Below are 17,425 nucleotides of genomic sequence, written 5' to 3'. Positions count from 1 at the left end.
TATTGGCACAAGATTTGGTCATAGGCGCATATAAACCTAAGTCCAAGGTAATATTAGATCTGATTCGCTAATTATAAATAGAGTAAATAAAGTGAGCTGTTAAATATCATCCCCATAAAAATAAAAATAAAAAAAACTGTTTTTTTCCCCTTAAGTGAGGGTAAAGGCTATGCTTACTTTGTTTTTAACAAAGTAAGCCTTACTTTGTATATTTTCACCATTGGATTAATTTTCTAATCCATCATCCAATGATGAAAACACACTAAGTAATGGTACTTTGTCAAAAACAAAGTAACCATAAAAGGCACCCTTAAGTGAGTAACTGAAAATTTGATAAAAACAAAAATAAAGTTATGATATTTTAAGATTTTAAAATTATATAGTGATAAAATACATGATTTTGATAAATGTAAATAAAAATTAAAATCTCATTTTTTTATCCTAATTTGGTATGCCCTATTAATATATATATATATATATATATATTTTGATAAATTGTTAAAAAAATTTAGGGTAAACCATATCATTTGATCTACATGACTTGATCCTGAATAAAAGTACAATGTCTAAGATCGAATATCTTTAATTTGAGTCTGAACACTCTAGTCCGGATGCGAGATACTTGAAAAATAAGGTGGACACTCTGACATTCAAATCGGTCTTGGATCAAGTAGGATATCGATAACAACAACAACAATAAAGTCTTAGTCCCGAAATGATTCGGGGTCGGCTAACATGAACCATCATATAAAACCGTGAAATCAAGTCGTGTCAGCGACATAAATTCTCTTCTTCCACTCTCTTTGAATATCAATCTCTCTCTCACAGAATCTAAGTTATGAACTTGTGTGCCTTTGAAACTTAAAAGAAGTATAGGTAGTCATTAATAGAATTCGATTTAACTAATCGTGGATAAGAAAGGAATTTATTACCATAATAATAATGAGACCATCTATTTAGCTAAAATTGAAATATACAATAAATAGAAATATACAAATCCTATATTTTTAGAACATTTGTTATTAAATATTTATATATATTAAATACCTATATTTTAGGTATAAATTTTAATTTTATTATTGAAAAAATAATTTTTTTTAGATGGACTTATTCAGATGATTTGATTTTTAACCCCAACCCGCCTAAATTGCTAGTTAACTTGTTCGGTGTGACATGACCCCGCGTCAACCCGACCCATAAATATGTTTAGTTGTTACAAGCAAGAGAAAATTTATACTTGAACTATTTGACAGAAAATTGTTGAAGCCCAATACAAGCACTTAGCTTGTTCATGGATTTTCCAACCCCCTAAACCAAACAAGACTATAACATTCTCAATTTAAAATACATAATTAATTAAGTGAACTTTCTTTGACTTTCAAGTGATTATAAAATCAAAAATCCAATATTTCATTACACCTAGAGAAATTTGTGACAAAGTTTGATAAACTACCCCATTTAATCTTCTTGCCTATTTAATTAATTCTAAAAACAGGTCATACCAAATGCAACTTTAAGTAATCTTGCAAGTTTTATCTATGGATGATCCTTCTGATTACATAATAAATACTCTCTTTTAGGACATAGTTTTAGAATTGGACAAGCCATGATGGCCTTAAAGACTTTGGTTTTTGTTGTTTTTATTATTACCAATTTGAGGTTTTATGTAGCAAATGGTGATGATAATAATACGTTGGGAGCTTCTTTTATCTTCGGTGATTCGTTAGTTGATGCCGGAAATAATAACTATCTCCAAACTTTGTCTAAGGCCGATATCCGACCTAATGGGATCGATTTTACTGCTTCTGGTGGTACCCCTACCGGCCGGTATACCAATGGTAGAACAATTGGTGACATTGTAGGTAAGTTTGAAATATTCTTGCTACTAATTATTATTGTTGTTTTGGTGTGTGTGATTAATTTGGTTAATTTTGTTTAATTAGGGGAAGAACTAGGAATACCAAACTATGCTATCCCATTTCTGGCCCCAAATGCCACCGGAAAAGCTATACTATATGGTGTGAATTATGCTTCTGGAGGAGGAGGAATTTTGAATGCCACTGGAAGAATATTTGTTAGTACAAAGAAATCATCTTTTATTTATTTATAGAATAAGGTCCAATTATTTTTCTAACATTTTTTAGAAGTATAAATTTACTTTTAACATAAGAAACCGTAAAATTTTATTCCTAACATTTTTTATTCCTAACATTTACATAAGTGTCGGTGTACCTCTAGCTATCCGGAACCACCCCTTATAGTCAAGACCGACCCAAGGGGCAGGCGCTAAGGTCATGGTCTAGGGCCGAAGGCCCAAATATTTTTGAAGCTCAATTAAGTTTGTATTTATTGAAAGTATTACATATTAATTTAATTTTTAAATTAAGAATTATATTATTAAATTTTAAAAAAGCTGAATGGAAAATTGATCTGAATATTAATCAAATTAAATATTACACATTCAATTTTATTTGAAATACCATTATACTGCTGAATCCTATAATTAGTATTGGATTTTGTTAAAAAGATTTATTGATTATGTTTAACATTGAAAGAAAAATATTCATAACTATATAAGCCTATATAAATTGGATAAATTGAAGATATAATTTTTTTTATCATATAAAAATTTGTTTTCACTGCTTTCTTTTCGCATATAAAGCTACCCGGCTCTCTCCTATGGGTAGATCACTAAAACTAGTAAAGGTGGCAATTTCGCGTTTTGTGTCAAAATCGTGTTATCTCATACATATGTTCCATATGGTTTTATATGTTATAAATGCTAGAAAAATGATTTTCGTGTCAATCATATCGTATCAGTCGGGTTTTCTCTATAAATCGTGTTTTCGTATCAGAGATTTCCACCCTAGAGTCCCATAATTTATAGTTTTGGCTAGAGCCTCTAGACCCTGTTTATAGTGACGCCTCTATCCACCCATCTCCGGCAGATAACAGGTTATACATCTTTTTCTGGTCTAGGTAGGGGAAAAAAAGATTAAAAAGCGAGCTTACATGGATCGAATTTTACCATTTTTTTATAGATTAAGAATACATTTGTACTTCCCAAAAATATTAGGGACAAATTTAGACTTAATCCTTGTATTTATTTATTTAATAATATCTCGAATTAATGCTAAATTAAACTTTTGCATTTTAAATTTAGGTGAATAGGATAGGAATGGACATTCAAGTTGATAATTTCAACACCACGAGAAAACAGTTTGATAAATTGTTGGGTGCATCAAAGGCAAGAGATTACATGATGAAGAAATCCATCTTCTCAATTACAGTTGGAGCAAATGATTTCCTAAACAATTATTTACTTCCAGTTCTCTCTGTTGGAGCAAGAATCACTGAAACTCCTGATGCTTTCATTGATGATATGCTTAGCCATTTAAAAGACCAGCTCACTGTAAGTACATTGCAGTAATTCTTTATATCCGTCGGGAATCCACCCCAACGGAAACGAGGATAAGTGTTTAATTTAATTAATTGATGTTTATGGCAGAGACTATATCGATTGGATGCTCGGAAATTTGTGCTGGGAAATGTCGGACCGATAGGGTGCATACCGTATCAAAAGACAATAAATCAACTGAAAGAAAATGAATGTGTGGATTTGGCAAATAACATGGCACTTCAATACAATGCAAAATTGAAAGACTTACTTGCTCAATTGACTGATACTCTCCCTGGATCTACCTTTGTTCATGCCAATGTCTATGATCTCGTCATGGAACTCATCACGAATTACGACAAATATGGTATGTAATTACATAAGCTTAAGTCGTTAGAGATCTGAGCTTAAAGTGTGTGTGACACGAGTTCATCTACACGTTAATAAATACAATTGCTATGATTTGAACTCTTGACCACGTGATCCGAAATTGAAATGTAGGGTTTACAACAGCAACGAGAGCATGCTGTGGAAATGGAGGACAATTTGCAGGGATAATTCCATGTGGACCAACTTCAAGTATGTGTGCAGATAGAACCAAGCATGTTTTTTGGGATCCTTACCATCCAAGTGAGGCTGCCAATCTTATGCTAGCTAAGCAATTGCTTGATGGAGATGAAAAATACATTTCTCCTGTCAATCTAAGGCAGCTCAGAAATCTTTGATTTCTCAATCAATTATGTATTCATTCTCTTTAATCATATCATACATAAGTTAATTTCTCTTTGATATATATTTATCCAATTTCATGCTCTTTCAGCAGGTTTCTTATTATCATTTAGAAAAGTTTATCTGATCTACTGATTTGCATGTTTAGCTCATAAGTAAAAACATGGGACAAAAACTGGTAAATGTGTCAACAAGAATGAAGAAGATTTACTTGGAGATGTTATAGAAAGAATAACTGGCGAGCCTTGGCGCAACGGTAAACGTTGTTGTCATGTGACTGAGAGGTCACGAAAAATTGACAGGGGAGGCTTGCTCCCAGTACACATGAAAATCTTAAGCCAAATGAAGCAACATATATTAGCTTTAGAAGGCTGGGAACTCAAGCTACAATGTTGTGTAAGCATAAGGTCCATAACAACCAGCCCTATTCCCGGCTACTTGAGTTTGAGTATTTGGATTCTTCTTTTCTATTCATTCTAGTTCCTTTCAAGCATAGTTATTAAAGGGGCTCAAGGCGCAACGCAAGGCGCATGCACAGTGGCCGAACCAAGACTCCAGATGACCCGGGGCTCAAACATATCAGTAAAAAAAAATTCAAAACGTCAAAAAAAAAACGAAATTAACTGTGCGGTTGACGGTAACGGGCTAGACAAAAAAAAATTAGCCTCCAACGCATTAAAACTGTAAAAATGTTATCATTTTTTTTAGAAACTAGCATTGAACTAATAGAAAATTAAACATGTTTACTTTTTTTTAATGGTAAAGACGTAATAAAAATGAATTCAAAAGTGTTATCAAAATAAAAATAAAGAATCCATTTAAATTAATTAATAATGGTAACATGTTTTTATAATTATTGAAAAATAAAATTAAAATTAATAAAAAAAATTAAAAGAAAATGAGGTTGAAGGGAGTTGAACATAGGACCTCTCAAATAGAAGTAAGCATTCTTAACTATCTAATCTACCTTTAAAAAAAATTCTTAACCTAAGGCTACTAAACTAATAATCATTCATTTGTCACTTGAGATTCTTCTGTGTGTTCTTATGTGTGTCTGTCATAGTTTCTTTTTGAGTGGAGGGGAGGAGAGTCTTCTTTACGTGACTGCTTTTAATCCCTCTCTAGTCTTTCTATATTTAGTTATATGTCTTGATATTCTTATTTAGATCAAGGGTTAAGATTAATCTCATTTAAATTAGATTAGCGGTTGAGATTAGTCAAACATTTGTTTTACACAAAACATTTTAAAAAAAAAAAACCTTGTGAAAACACATTGATTCAGGCTCCAAGGCTCAGGCGAGGCGCACAAGGCGAGAGCCTTTTAAACAGGACCTCGCTTTCTGCAATCAAGGCTCACTACCTTGAGGCACGCCTGAGAGGCGCCTTTAACAACTATGCTTTCAAGATCTCTGAAAGATGTATTTATCCAATTTAATCCTGGTCTTCCCCTATCCTTGATTGCCCTAGCCCTACATAGCTATATCTCAAGCTTTATTTTCTCAAATTTACACATGGGAGCATCCATAGACTAGTGTTAAATATGTCCAAACCGCCTCGAGCATTCTTCTCTTGTTTTATTTTTAATAGTGCCATGCCAATCGACTCATTATCTGTGTGCCTACTCATCCATCTCAGTATTCTTATCTTTGCAAGCTCAATTTATCCTAATTTTGTGTCTCCAACATTCGCTTTCATGTAAAGCATTACGAGTAGCTATACTGTAAATTTTTCTTTTCAGTTTTCTAGAACCATAGATCCTAAGTATTGTAGAGAGAAAAGAAGATACAATGTACATACATACCTTAGTTCTTGGATCCTGGATTCGATCTACTCAAGTCCTTAACCAATCTATTTGCTTCTGAAATGTCATAATTAAAAAGCATAGAACTAGCAGAACCTGTAAAAAGCATAGATTTAGCATCCGAAAGAAGTAACTGAAGCAGAGAAAGTGAAGTGGCTAACCAGGCATTAAGGCATTTTCAGAAATATAAGTATCCTTGGCGAGCACTGGCAATAAGAAGAGAGCCAAAACCCCAGCCGTACTCAAAACTTCCCCCTCGTGACTCAGGGTTCAAATTCAATCCTTATTAAGTAAATTATGCACAATCTACCAATACACAGTCAAAGTAATCTGTATAATCAATCTACAAAGTACTGGACCATAATTTAAATTAAGAAGATACAGATAATACAGAATGCTGTGTTTCACTTTTAATGTACCCGGGCTTCCTAACTAGCACCACTCTTGTTCGAAATGAACTCGGGCTTCCTAACTAGCTCCAAGCACTGGATAATCAGCACTCAATCCGAACAGCACCACTCTCGGTCGAAATGAACTTAGGCTTTCTAACTACTTGCTCCAAGCACTGGACAACGTCTCCGATTCGGAAATCATCGAACTCGTTTATCACGAGTCCGCATTCGTTCCCTTTCCCTACTCTATCCACGTCTTGTTTCTCCCTCTTGAGAGATGTACAAGATCCTTCAAACACAACTTCCGCACTTCTCAGTAGCCTGAACGTTGCCGATTTGCTAACTTGACCCTCTATTACCCTGCAGCCAGCAATCTTTACGTCACCGCCGACCGACTTGCTCCTTCCTTTAAGCTCAAAGATGTTCAACACTTCAGCCTGCCCAGCTACTTGCGTCTCAGAAGTTCCGGGGGCCTTATGGACTATCAGGTTTCCGACTTCCTCCAATAAGTGATAGATCACACGATGCATCATTATCTATAGCCAGCCAACAAAAAAAAGTCTGAATAAATAGCTTTTCCTTGCTGCTGTTTTTCGATTAGCTCGTGAAAGTAATACTAAAAATAGCAGACCAGTACCTTTATCTTGGCTTGAGTTGCAGACAAAGTGATAGATTTAGATGGAGAATTTACATTGAATCCAATTATGCAAGCATCACATGCCTTTGCCAAGTCCACGTCAGACTGTGAAATCGACCCGACACCCACATGGACTACGTTCACGAAAACCTGTTGGCATTATATAAGAAAAGTAAAAGTTAAGAAGCCTAATAAGCAATGATCTATAAAGAACAAGGAACCAAAAAATAGTATTTCCCGGATTACTGACAAATTTATCCATCGAACGTATCAGCTTTCTTACTTCGAATGTCTAAGAGCGTACGTTTTGTAATTTTATCATATGCTTATCATCTATGTTCCATGGAAACGGAAAACGGACACCAGGAAACGTTATTTCTACAAAAAAAAAATATATATATAGCTAGGAAATGGTAATGGAAACGAAAAAGAAACTGAAACATTAATGAAGAAGAGTTTCCGTGTAACATAGCTCATCACTAAAAATGACAAACTGACCGAAATAAAATTGAACTCGAGAAACGATAATAATTAGACAAACCTGGGGACTGTTTAAAGCCTCCAGTGCATGCGTGCGTAAGAGAAAGAGAGAAACGATAAGCAATGTCGCACGGAAATTCTTTTTTATTAGCGTTTCCGCATTTCGTATCAGTTGTTTTTCAGTTTCCATTACTGTTTCCTAGCCATAACAAGAAAGTCAGAAGAAAGCTGAGTTTCTGAATCGAAATGAGTATTTCTATTTCTATTTTACGAAATATTAGAAATAACATTTCCCGGTGTCTGTTTCAGTTTTATTTTCCGTTTCCGTGCAACATAGACGATAATAAGTAGGTTTTAGGCACTCGGCTATATCATTAGACAAACCTGGGGACTGTTTAAAGTCTTCAGTGCATCCGTGACAGCTTGGACAGTCCCCTGAACATCCGCTTTTACAACTACTGGCATTTCGACTCTTTTTGGCACATTGACGTCATCTGATGGTTCCGAGGTTTCTTCAGTCCTTTCATCAAGCATCCTCCTAAGTCTATCTTTCTCAACTTTCCTTTTCCTCCCTTCACTAAGCATCCGAGCTCTTTCTTCCGATTCGACAACAACAATATCGTCACCAGCCATCGGAATCCCCTTGAGCCCCTCAATCTCAACCGGCATTGCAGGTTTCGCCTGATCCGTCGGCTTCCCCGCCGTATCCCTAATGGCCCTTATTCTCCCCCATTCACAACCCACTACAACATACTTTCCACAAACCAAAGTCCCTGCCTTTACTATTGCTGTAGCTAACGGACCACGTCCTTTGTCAAGTCTTGCCTCTACTACGTACGCCTGAGCAGGTCCATCGATACGTGCTTTAAGGTCCATAATCTCTGCCTGAAGAAGTAAAGTTTCCTCCAAGTCATCCAATCCGGTTTTCTTAACGGCTGAAACTTCCACAGCCTGAACATCACCACCCATCTCCTCCAACTGCAAGCCTTCTGATGCCAGCTGGATTTTGACTCTCTCCGGATTCGCTGCTGGTTTGTCACATTTGTTAATCGCGACAACAATGGGGACGTTTGCTGCTTTAGCGTGGGCCATGGCTTCAAGAGTTTGAGGCATCACACCGTCATCAGCAGCCACAACAAGCACAACTACATCCGTCACTGCTGCACCTCTAGCCCGCATTGCACTGAATGCCGCGTGACCAGGAGTATCAAGGAATGTGATGGATGACCCAGATGGCATGCTCACGACAAAAGCACCAAGATGCTGAGTTATGCCTCCAGCTTCCTTGGCTGCCACTGACGTTTGACGTAGAGCATCCAAAAGAGAAGTTTTACCATGATCAACATGACCCATGACTGTCACAACAGGGGGCCGGGGAACAATTTCAGCACCTTCGGTGGAGTGTTGCCTTCTAATATTAACCCCGACTTCCTGCATATAAAGAAGAATCCTTTTGAGTTTACAAATCAATCACAACACAAATGATCATGGTGGTCTCAGGAATATGAGTAAAGGGCATGAAGAAGAATTTGACCTAAAACCCGGATCAAAATCCAGGAAAAATAATAGGATATAGCATCGGAAAGAAAAGATGAATATCCTTGTTTACAGTCCTCCAACTATAGCACCATTTTGCATTAGTTTATTGCCAAATTGCCTACTGATTATTGTCAAACAAAGATACTGAATTCAACAAATTACTTCCTTCGGCAGCTTATAACGACCATAAATTTCTTTATTAACAACATAAAGGAGCACCGAGCACTGCATATTTAATGAGACTCTCCCAATATGTAATTATTTTAATGTAAATGCAAAGAAGAATATGATCCTTTCAGTAGGACAAGTAAATACCATTCCAACAAGCTCTGCAACATCAAGGCTGAGAGGATCGAATTCCGAGCTAACTTTTTCCCCAACATTAACCAGAATATCCAGCAACGAGGGAATGGAGGCACCAGTGCGTTTAGCAAGCTCAAGAACAGTCATACCTTCAAATATCTCAACCGTTTTCTCTTGCGAAGATTTGGTATTTCTTTTAAGTTTAGGGGCCACATATGGAGCTTCCACAGGCGGTTGTGTTTTGCTATTAGCCTTTTTCTTGAACTTTCCCTTGGCTTGAACCTTCAAACCAACTGGTTGATCATTATTTCTTTTTTTAGCTAACAGTTCCGGTGTGGCATGAAAACATCTGAGCATGATGAAGAAAATCATTATTTCGTTACACATTCAAGGAGCAAATATCCCAATTCAAAAGGTTCAACATGATGCTCCAAAGAAAAATATCATATAAAAACGGCTTAATACATCATCCGCCCCTTGAACTTGTCTAAAAAGCTTGATTGGCCGGCCTGAACTTTCAAAGTGTTCCAATAGCCCCTCAACTAGCTTAAAATGTAGTCAAAGTCAATTAATCCCTCTGTAGCAAAAAAGTAGACTGCATGTGGAAGGTGTATTGCAGTCGTCTTGGAAAAGTCAAACGAATTGACACGTAAACGATATGTCGGACTTGGACTGACACATAGGAAAAAAGAAAGGGGGTTAATTAATTTTTGTTCACTGTGAAATCTAATATCTCATGTTACTTGAGCAAAAAATTTGACTTTCCTTGCTCCAGTCGTAACAACTCTTTCTCTCAGTGTACCAGACTATTAAACACAAGCAAATGTGAACAATGTTATTACATAATCCACAAAGTTAAGACTTTCACGGTAAAAAAGTAATAATTAACCCCCTTTCTTTTTTCATGCGTGTAAGTTCAAGTCTAACATGTCTTTTACGTGTCAATTCGTTTGACTTTTCCAAGGCATGTGCCTGCAATTTACTTCTTTGCAACCGAGAGATTAATTGACTACATCTTAAGCGAGTTGAGGGGGGCTATCGGGACATTTTAAGCAAGTTGAGGGGGGTTATTAGGGCACTTTGAAAGTTCAGGGGCCAATCAAGCTTTTTGAACAAGTTTAGGGGGGCGAATAACGTATTAAGCCTATAAAAAATTCAGATTTTGAAACAAATGCATTTAACTAACATCACAGCTAAATCCCAATTAATTTACATTATCAAACAGTTAATGTAGTTTTCCATTTCACTTCAAAAAGTTAAGTTGCCCCAAGGATGATATGTCAATATGATACGCTGACTACCGAACAGCAACCAGGAATGCAGGAAGACAAATAACAGATATGTGCACAGACAATCAACACAACGCATGTATGCATATGGATGGATGTTAAGAATTTCACAGAAGAAAAAGAAATAATATAGGCCTAATACATTTCCAGCCCCCTGAACTTGTCCAAAAAATTCAACTATCCCCTATACTTTGAAAACGTCCTATTTATCCCCTATACTTGCTTAAAGCGATCTATTGACCTTCTAAAATCCACATGGCGAAACAAGGAGAGATTTTGGACAAATGGAAATACGTACACTTTAAACAAGTTAAAGAAGTCAATCACTATAAGTAAGTTTAGGGGGGCAATATGTCGCTTTCAGAGAGTCAATAGGTCAGTTTAAGCAAGTTCAGAGGGTGAATTAGAACATTTTCAAAGTATAGGGGGCAGTTGACTTTTATTGACAATTTTATTATTTCTATCAAATCTATGTATTTGTACTTCTTTCTTTCTTATTCTAATGGGGACAGAAGTTGCAAAGATGCAAATAGCATACATTCTACTAAATAAACTGTGTATTGACAAGTGTAAATTCTAAGGGACATGAAAGAAAGAAGTAGGCTTAATATATCTGGTGCCTCTGTACTTGGTCCAAAACTTCAACTACCCAATTACCCCTATTCTTGTCCAAATTCAATAATATCTTATTTCTGTCCAATTGCATTCAATAACTCCCTATTTTTCTCCAATTGCATTCAATAACCCCAAAGCTTCAATTGCCCCGTGAACTTTCAAAAGTTCCTAATTATTTGTGTATTTGGCATTTTATTTTTGACACGTGGCGGAGCGTGTCTCTCATTTTCTGCATCCAACAAATTGTAGCGAGAAATTGGGGGTTATTGAATGCAATTAAACAAGAATAGGGGTCAGTTGAAGTTTTGGGCCAGGTACAGGGAGCAACAGATGTATTAGGACAAAAAAGTAGCTCAACTCAGCATTGTTGGACAAAAGGAAAACAAATCAAAGCCGGAGAAACAGATAGCAACGTACCGTATAGAGGATCCTTTTGTACAAAATATGTAGTGACCCTGTACAAATGACCTGAAAGAAAAATCTGCAGCACAAAATTATGGAATGTTATTCAAACAAAGATTCAAAATTTCGAACAAATATATTATTCGAACAAACCAAGTAAAAAAGCAGGCGTAAAATTCCGATATACCATGTATGAATCTGACTGAAGATGAAAAAGATTTCACTGCAACCTCAACATCAATTTTTGAGGTTGACCTAGTTAAGGCTTTAAGGAGACCAACATGAACACCCTGCAAAATAACAGTGGAATAAAATTCTAGCATAAGCAATGAGAGACAATGATGGGGCTAAATGAATGTCACTGAATGTGGAAAATAAAAGTCCAAAATTATTTCATTTTGCTAAGGTCCAGTTGGTTTAGCATTATGCTCTTTTCTTTTTCTTTTTCTTTTTTGAGATAAGGTACAAAAATACTCCTAATGTTGACAGTCAGAGTAATTTTACCCCTAATGTCATAAATAGTGCAATTCTAGCCTAATGTTTGTAAATTGGACCAAATTCAAACTCATTAACGAAACCCTCCTCATCTTAATCATGAATCTTGTTATGCACATGTGCATCCTGTTATCACTTGTCAGTAAGTGATACATATATGTATTCACGTGAAATTTTTTTGTAAAAAATTACTCCGAGTTCTGCACATGTTAGACAACCAAAAAAATCCAAATATTTCGTCGAACTTAAAGGTATTCTATCTCCAAATCTATCATGAAATTACAAAAAACGTAAAATCTTTTTTTCCTGAGCCATCAGATATGCAATTAGTGCAAAACACGAGAACATAAAAAAAAGGGCGGCCCGGTGCACTACCCGTCCCCGCTGAGCGAGGGTCTGGGGAGGGGTCCCACCACAAGGGTGTACTGGGAGCAAGCCATAATATCTATATTTTTTAACCATGTATGAATTAAGGAGGGTGATCGAGAGTGATATGAGTTTACTGGGAATTGAGGAAAATATGGTAGTGGATAGGACGGAGTGGAGGGAGCGAATTTGTGTCGCTGACACAACTTGATTTCACGGTTTTATATGATGGTTCATGTTAGCCGACCCCGAATCATTTCGGGACTAAGGCTTTGTTGTTGTTGTTGTTGTTGTATGAAATTGGCCCAATCTGTCAAAGTTAGGGGTAATACTGCTATGTTAGGGGTAAAACTGCTCTTGATTGCTAACGTTAGGGGTAAAAGTGCTCTTGATTGCCAACGTTAGGGGTATTTTTGTACTTTATCCCTACTATCTTTATGCAGAATCAATTAGTTAACAAGTATTCTTTAAAATCGAATCACATCACTGCAATGTTGAGCATGACTATGAAGGCATCGTAATGCCCCAAAATAAATAATAAAAACAATATTGGTCATATACCCACAATCACACTCATTCAAATAAGAAAGTAGCGCTTTTATCTCCAAATATTATACAGAAATAAGGCATCCCTTGAGATTAGGGCTGCCAATGTCTGACGCGAGAACAAGATTTACAAAGACAACCCACATAACATGACCTGTTTGACACTATTATCACTTTTGTTACATTGACATCGTATTAATCACGTGGAATATATAAATCACATAATACAATTATGACACAATAACCAGTTTTGACATCCGTACTACTTTCAACTTCTTACTCAATGGAATTCCTAAGAGCTCAAACACAGCAAGGGGAAAAAGCAAAAACATAAACTCTTAACTCACCTGTTTTTGAGCTGCTCTCCAAGCCATTCATATGCCTCTTTAATTTCTAGAAACCCAATAGAACCGAAAAAAAAAATTCAGCAAAGTAAGAGGCGGATCAAAAGAAAGGTTAAACCAATAAAGCAATGTACTCAAAAATCATATTCCTTTTCAAATGAGTAGCAAAAAAACGGTGTCATTCATTATCATAACTTAAAGGGATAAAGGATCAATTTGATCCTAACATTTTAGGTGGAGTGGAGATTTACCTAACTTAAGAAATGGTCCAAACTTAACTCTAACGTTTCCAAGCAAGATCAGTGCAAGATCAGTTTTAGCCATAGATTACCGAAAATTAGAAAAAGCTGATTTGACTGTTATTCAATCAATGGACCTTACAAACATCAATTATGTTCAACATATTTAATGCTAACACCGTTATATAAAATATGTTAAAATGCTAACAATTAAGTTAGCCACATATAAGTTAATCACAAACAATTTGTCAAAGTGTTTAAAAGTTTACTTTGTTACTAATACAGTTACAAATAATCAACAAAGAAACTTCTCCGGTTCTTGTTGTTTGAAGAGCATGATGTAATATTTAAATAATTTGGACCATTGTGTAGATTACTGTCAAATCTGCACTCAGCAAACGACAGTGAAAATCCCTCACCGGAAAGAAAGCAAACACTAATCACGACACGAATAATGAGTATGAGATTCAAAATTTAGGATTGCAATAAAAATACCTGACGATCAGACTGTGAGAAATAAGGGAAGATCCCAAGCCTCACCTCACGATTGGTCTTGGTTTCATCTCGGGGGTCTCCGTCTCCACCTTTTTCTCAGCCACGATTGCTAATTCACTACATCTTCGAATTCGATCGCCTGCGCAAAGTTATGGCGCCATTTATCTATCAGATTTTGTCAGTTGTTTGTTGCGGAAGGATCCAACACGAAAAAGGCAGCGACCCTAGTATAAAAACGGTCTGACCGTATTTTACTTTAAAGCGTGCAAAACGGCGTTCGTTCTTTTTGCTTTAAACTTCAACCACCTAACGGGATGCTGGTTAGAATGGATATGGAAGGTGAGATATAGATAAAAAAAACACGAGATAAGTTATCCCGTGTTTGTTTGGGAGATACAAGAGTGAGACAGATGAGCGATAAGCCTTTTATTCCTCAAATCCTATATCCAAGCGGGGCGTTTGTTATTCTATCGGGATAAGAATAAAGATAAAAGTTGAGATTGAGATAATAATAAATGGTAAGTATAAGGATAAAAATATGATACTAGATAATTATTATTCAATGTTTGATACTTGGGATATGGATATGGATAAAATAATACATTTTACTATTTTAACCTTATTTAAAACTACATAACATTAATTCGAGGGATAAGATTGATTTTTCCATCCTATTAAAATCGCATGAGCTTATTCCATTTCATTATATCACTGATAGGGATAAAAAAAATGAAATGAGTTATCTCATGTTTATTTTAGAGATAGGTTATGGAGATAAGAGCATCCACAATGGTTAATAATAACCATTGTGACTTGTATGGAGTTAGTAACAAGATATAGTAACATACCACTAGAGTAGATTAAAATTTTAAAATTTTATAGGATCAAAAAAAATATGTTAATTAACAGGAGATACTAGAACTGTAATAATCCACAACTTTTATATATATATAAAAAGCAGAACAGTGGAGGGCCACGCCTAGGCATGACGCACCAGATCTGGCGCATGTCTGCCACGCGCCAGAACTGGCGCACCTGTGCCCTGCGTGGCCTTCCAGCTTTTTATTTTGGATTTTGAGGGAGTAAAATTACCGTACACCACCAATTTATGTAACAAACTTTTTTATGCAACACCTAAGTAACTAGCTCTCTAATGGTTAGTTGTTACTTTTTTTCATTTAGTAACAATAAGTTATTACCATCAGAGATGGTCTCAGAGAGGGAGATAGGTTAGGAAGATAAGAGAATGATACGAGTCTTATCCCTCAAATCCTATACCCCGAAAAGGGGGTGGTATAAGGAAATTATATAAACTCCTGCGATTTTAATAGGATGGAAAAATCCATCTTATCCTTCAAATTAATGTTATGTAGTTTTAAATAAGGTTAAAATAGTAAAATGTATTATTTTATCCATATCCTTGTTCCAAGTATCAAAAATTGAATAATAATTATCTACTGTCATATTTTTATACATATACCTATCATTTATCCTTATCTTTATCCCAACATTTATCTTTATCTCTATCACAATTGAATCTCTAAACGTGTTACTTTAGTTTTCTCTTCCACTTCTTTTGAACTACTACAACAATCTAATGTGTAGCGATAGTTTTTGAAGCAATTGTAACATGAAATGTTGAATTTATCTCATTCTCCATTCCGTCTCTAATTCCATCTTCCACGTTTACGTCCATTGACATCTACTTTTTTTTTTAATTGAGTGCTTCGTTGTTGTTGTAGATATTGTCATTTTCTTTTTTTCCCTTCTGTCACGTTTTCGTCCTCTACTCTTTCATCATCGGTCTCTACGGCATTTTATTTTGGATTGGCTTCTTTTTTTTTTTTGCTACTTTCATTTTCTTTGAACGAAGTATTTGTTATCAAGACTTGCTATATCGTGTCTTTCTTTACTCTATATAATTTCGTCCACGATCATTTTACTTATTCTCTAGATTCCTCCATGATCACCACGACATAATCAATTTTTATCTGCAGTGATCGTATAAAAATTTCAAGAATTATCGACTCTTCAATTCTTTCATCATAATATTAAAATCACATTTGATCCACGGCTTATATTACTTGGGATGACTAACCAATAAATGCTTTTCTTTCCTTTGTCTTCATATTCTCGAACTCTCTCCTCAATATCTGCAGTCGAACTTTTTCTCTTCACCTTGAAAAGAAACTCAAACCCACATCTATTTGGAGGTGGTAGCTTCGGCCTTCTCAAACATGATTTCATCCAAGTCTTAGGCGAATACAAGATTGGTCCATTGGGAGAGCCAATTTTACCCGTATGCACGTAAAAGAAATTTGATAAATTGAACCTGCTCAAATTTTTCGGTATATATATATTACCATTTGAGTGGATCAAAATCAATTTTTAAATACCAATGTAAAATTTTTCAAAATTAAGTTGGATTTGAACTATAATAATTTGATTTATCGTTGTTATTAAATGTAAATTTATATAATTTTCAATCTTCATCCTAAAATTTTAATAAAGCATGAAACTAGTGGTGATAAAGTTTGTGGATTTTATGGCTGATTTTGAACTTTCAATATAAACCATAAAAAAAAAAGTAAAATAAAAATTGAGAGACCTAATGTGCTTACCAATTTGAAAAACAACAAATCTGGTATGAATAGGATCATTCTAATAAATAAGACATTTTTAGTAATTGGTTAAAAAAAAAAAAAAACGTGAGAAAAAACAAGGTAATTCTAGCCCCAAAACAATGGGAGCCCATAGAAGAAGTCCTAAAAAATGGGTTATAAGAAAATGGCCCAAGAAAATGCTCATAAGTATTAATTAGATGTAGGGTAAATTACCTCTACGGTCACTAAACTTTATCCTTATAATATTACCTTATTTAACTTTAAAATCTCATATAAAAGTTACTAAACTTTTTCTTTACTAACATCATAGTCTATTATATTGGTGTGGGTATCTCTTTCAAGGACTCGAATAAAGATGAAGGAAGTCGTACGACACACCACACGAAAGAAAAAGTGTGGAAAAACTGTTCCACACGATGTGTCATATCTCCATACGTCGTATGAGGCTTGAAGAAAGAAAGGAAGTGACTGAGTTCCTCCCCACACGACATGTGAGAAGGGCATACGGCGTGTGGGCAAAAACAAAAAGCCCCAGGAACTTCTGCTTGAGTCGACACATCGTGTGACTCAACTAGGGGGGCTGGAGTATGGAGATGGCTACGAGCTGGGTTGGACGCTACTAGGGCAAGACGCCGTGTGGCAAGGAATTGAAGGGGTTTTCAACACCAAAAATGCTAAAGGACAAGAAGGACAAGTGCCACAAGAATTCTAACTTCCTTTTAATTACTGTTT

General features: G+C 35.5%; 1 protein-coding gene across 1 annotated transcript; it reads left to right on the top strand.

Moving 5' to 3' along the window:
- Window positions 1-1,609: 1,609 nt before the first annotated feature.
- On the top strand, window positions 1,610-5,657 carry LOC136229888 (GDSL esterase/lipase At2g23540). The gene is made up of 5 exons (XM_066018759.1): window positions 1,610-1,862; window positions 1,944-2,074; window positions 3,164-3,412; window positions 3,509-3,764; window positions 3,899-5,657. Exons 1-5 carry the CDS (start codon window positions 1,610-1,612, stop codon window positions 4,120-4,122), a joined length of 1,113 nt encoding a protein of 370 aa, XP_065874831.1. The 3' UTR covers window positions 4,123-5,657.
- The last annotated feature ends 11,768 nt before the right edge of the window (window positions 5,658-17,425 follow it).

The sequence above is a fragment of the Euphorbia lathyris genome, chromosome 5 (assembly GCF_963576675.1).
Source record: "Euphorbia lathyris chromosome 5, ddEupLath1.1, whole genome shotgun sequence".
NCBI lineage: Eukaryota > Viridiplantae > Streptophyta > Magnoliopsida > Malpighiales > Euphorbiaceae > Euphorbia > Euphorbia lathyris.
The sequence above is the reverse complement of the archived record's forward strand: the minus strand, read 5'-3'. Positions and strand labels throughout refer to the sequence as shown.